The 3,227-nt window shown below is 48.0% G+C and overlaps 1 protein-coding gene across 1 annotated transcript; it reads right to left on the reverse strand.

Moving 5' to 3' along the window:
• Positions 1-1,219: 1,219 nt before the first annotated feature.
• LOC308284798 (transmembrane protein 200C-like) lies at positions 1,220-2,767 on the reverse strand (the record flags this gene model as incomplete). Its single annotated transcript, XM_080725525.1, has 1 exon — positions 1,220-2,767. One exon carries the CDS (start codon positions 2,765-2,767, stop codon positions 1,220-1,222), a length of 1,548 nt encoding a protein of 515 aa, XP_080581651.1.
• Positions 2,768-3,227: the final 460 nt, after the last annotated feature.

Below are 3,227 nucleotides of genomic sequence, written 5' to 3' on the forward strand. Positions count from 1 at the left end.
TCTATAACATGTGTGATTGTGTGTCACGTCTCATGTAATTGCACAGGCATGGATTGAGATGCATTCCTCCCCGATCTGCAAAAAAAGATGGAGAATATATATATATATATATATATATATATATTTTTTTTTTCTTTTTTTTGTTAAAAGCGGGTGCTAGCCACTGCTAGGGGGTGGAAATTGCCATCCCCTGGGTCCAAAAATGATGCCCCTGCCTGAGTGAGGAGCACAACACACCAACGTGTCACTGCTTGTACTTTACAAAATAAATCCCTTTGAATCTTTGAATGTAATGGGCCAGATTTGTGTTATCAAATGTCTTTTTTATTATTGCTAAACCCATCAAGTCTGTAAAGCTCACATGTGAAAGTGACATCAGTTCGGCAGATGACATTAAAACACACACAATAACACCTAATGGAGTCAGCAGGTGTGTTACAGTAAAGTTTATTTAACCATGAGACTTTATTTAAACAAGTGTGCACAGAGTGAAGACCTCGTCCTGAAGGTCTCAATCCTAAACCAAACGCCTACCTGAGATTCAGTTCAGTTTAGCTATTCACACAGTATTCACATAACAATGTAGAGAAACAGATCTAATCTAGAAGCTTTCCGTCGCACATTCCAATGCTACAGTACACATCATGTCGAACAGTACAGTACAGTAGTCAGCTTTCTGTTTTCTTGGCAATTCAACAGCTATAGTTTCTGCAGTTGCCTTACCGTTATATAAAAAAGAAAGGTTGTTTCTTTATTTTCAAATCAGATCAAACAATCTTTTTTTTTAATTCTTAACTAAATCTTCTTACCATTCTGTAGTATTGCTCTTGCTACATTGAAAAAATATGAAAAGAAGAGAGAGATACATCTGAATATTGAACTGGGGATGTGGTATTTATAAAGATCCTTGTTGTGGGGGATTTGTGGCTATGTTTCAATAGTCTCTGTTCCTACCCATGTCAACCTAAGGGCCTATACCTGCTGATCATCAGCAGCAGTAGTCAAAGAAGAGAGGAAGGAAAGAAACAAGCAAACAAACAAACAAAATAATCTCAGAGGCTCATCAGCTTATCAGTCTAAATCCTAATTTATGCAACAGACCATACGTTGCGTGCTGAAAATAGCCAATATACAAGCTAACAATGCGTCACAGATACAATGCATTGTATATTGGCTATTTTCGGCATGCGACACTGTTGAACAACAAAATAACTCAGATTTAAGGTTCTGCTGAGGTGCTTGGAGTCACCAGAACGGTATCTCCCTGAGGTTCTATTTCTTCCACTGCTGCTGCTGTCATTGCAGTTATTGTCACCTCTAGTTCCTGGTCAGAGACTAATAAGGAGGTGTCCGTGTCAGCGGCATCGAAAGACTCGCCCCCAAGGTCAGCCAGTTTGATGTAGCCCTTACTGTTAGAGCGCTCCAGGCGAGGGCAGCTGAAGCGCCTGCCCCTGTCACCTGGCCGACCCGTGGACACTGACAGGCTGCAGCGCCGCGCCGACCTTGGCTGATCTGTGAGCGAGTTGAGTGACAGCCGCGACCCCATCGCCCTGACGGCGGGCGATGGCGGAAACAGTTGCGTCTGTGCTTCCTCCTGTCGGTGCTCACCTGCTTCGATGGCTGCCGCCACGTCATGGCGCTCCGGGGGCAGGCAGGGGTCGGTCATCGAAGGTTCCTTCTCTTCGTTTGCCACCACGGTGCCATGGCTGCCGCCAGCCATGGCATCTTTTTGACAGATGGCAACGTCTCCGATGACCTCTCCCTCCACGCACCGTGCATCAGCCTCCGTCCTCCCCGACTCCTCCACCTCACAGTTATTCAGTTTGATGACTGGGAGTGTAAACGCGTTGACAGAGGAGGTGACGATGGAGGTGGCCCCCCACTGCTGCGGCTGCGGGGCGTGCTCGCCACTGTTGCCGTGGTCTCTGTAAATGCTGTAGACAGTATCTGTAAAGGTCTGGATGTCCCTGGACCAGCTCCGTGGCCTACCAGCCAACGACGGACGTCTCAACGCCTCATCGAGTCCAGTGGAAGGCCAGGAGCAGCGAGCGGGCATCGTGCTGGCGCCGTGCGGTCGGGGCAGGCCATCGGGGCTCCTCGACTGAGTGTAGTTGACCAAGCCATTGAGGGGCGAGTACTCTTTCGTCCGCACGCTGTGCAAGTCGATGACGGTGGAATAGATGTCCCTCAGGTTGATGATCTTGGTTTTCTTGTCGCGGTTTTCGTGGAGGACTGCATTGGCGCAAATAAAGAGGAAGATGCCGATTCCCATCACGAGCGGGCCGAAGACTTTCAGATTGTCCGAGTACAGGTAGGTGTCCAGGAATTCACACAGGAATCCACAGGAACGGGAGGTGTTGAGGAGGCTGCTGTTGGTGGCGCGACTCTCGCTGAGTAACGACTCCCTGTCTGGGGCGAGCTGATTCGCGCTCCAATTGGAGGACAGAGGCTGAGGCGGACCCTTGGAGTAGCTCATCCAGTTGGCCCCCCGGTACATGCCGTTTCTCCTGCGCTCCTGGTACTCCTGGTGGTTGGGACTGGGCCAGTATCCCAGGACGGCCATGGCTATGCCCACCATGAGGATCATGATGCCCACACCTGCCACCATGCCTGCCGCCGAGCACAGGTTGAGCTTTCCCTTCACCACCACCACGTCGTTCTTCTTCCTCTTTTTGAGTTTCCTCTTCCTCTTGTTCTCGGCTCGGTTCTTCGCGCGCAGGGAGTCCTGGCGCCGGTTCATGCGCAGCAGGCCGCCCGTGGCTATCATGGTGGCGACTGGTCAGCGGGGCTCGTCTCTTCAACCTGGCAGAGAAACAGAACCAGAAAGATGTTAGATTGTAGAGATTGTAGAGAGATGTAGAGATTGGTATGTGTTTTTTTTCTCTCCTTCTGTTAATGTTTTTTTTTTTTAAATTGCTGTTTGTTTTTATTTTACTGCAGGGTGAAGGCTGAATAAATTTCCCTACGGGTACATTAAAGAAATCCATATCTTATCTAAGGCATCACACAGCAAACTCTGGAGTGTTACATTTAACTCTGAGTGTAAAGACGTGTTATTTTACAGGTCCGTTTTCACATTTTCAGAGTTAAATGAACACATTTTGCAAATGCTAAGTAAGACACTACAGATCAGTTCAGTTCACCAAAGAGTACACACCATCCCTCAACATAATAACACTACAGACCTTCAGACTATTATAGACTGACTGTGTACTCAATGCACCCAT

Source organism: Nannobrachium achirus (genome assembly GCF_963921795.1).
Source record: "Nannobrachium achirus genome assembly, chromosome: 5".
Taxonomy (NCBI): Eukaryota; Metazoa; Chordata; class Actinopteri; order Myctophiformes; family Myctophidae; genus Nannobrachium; species Nannobrachium achirus.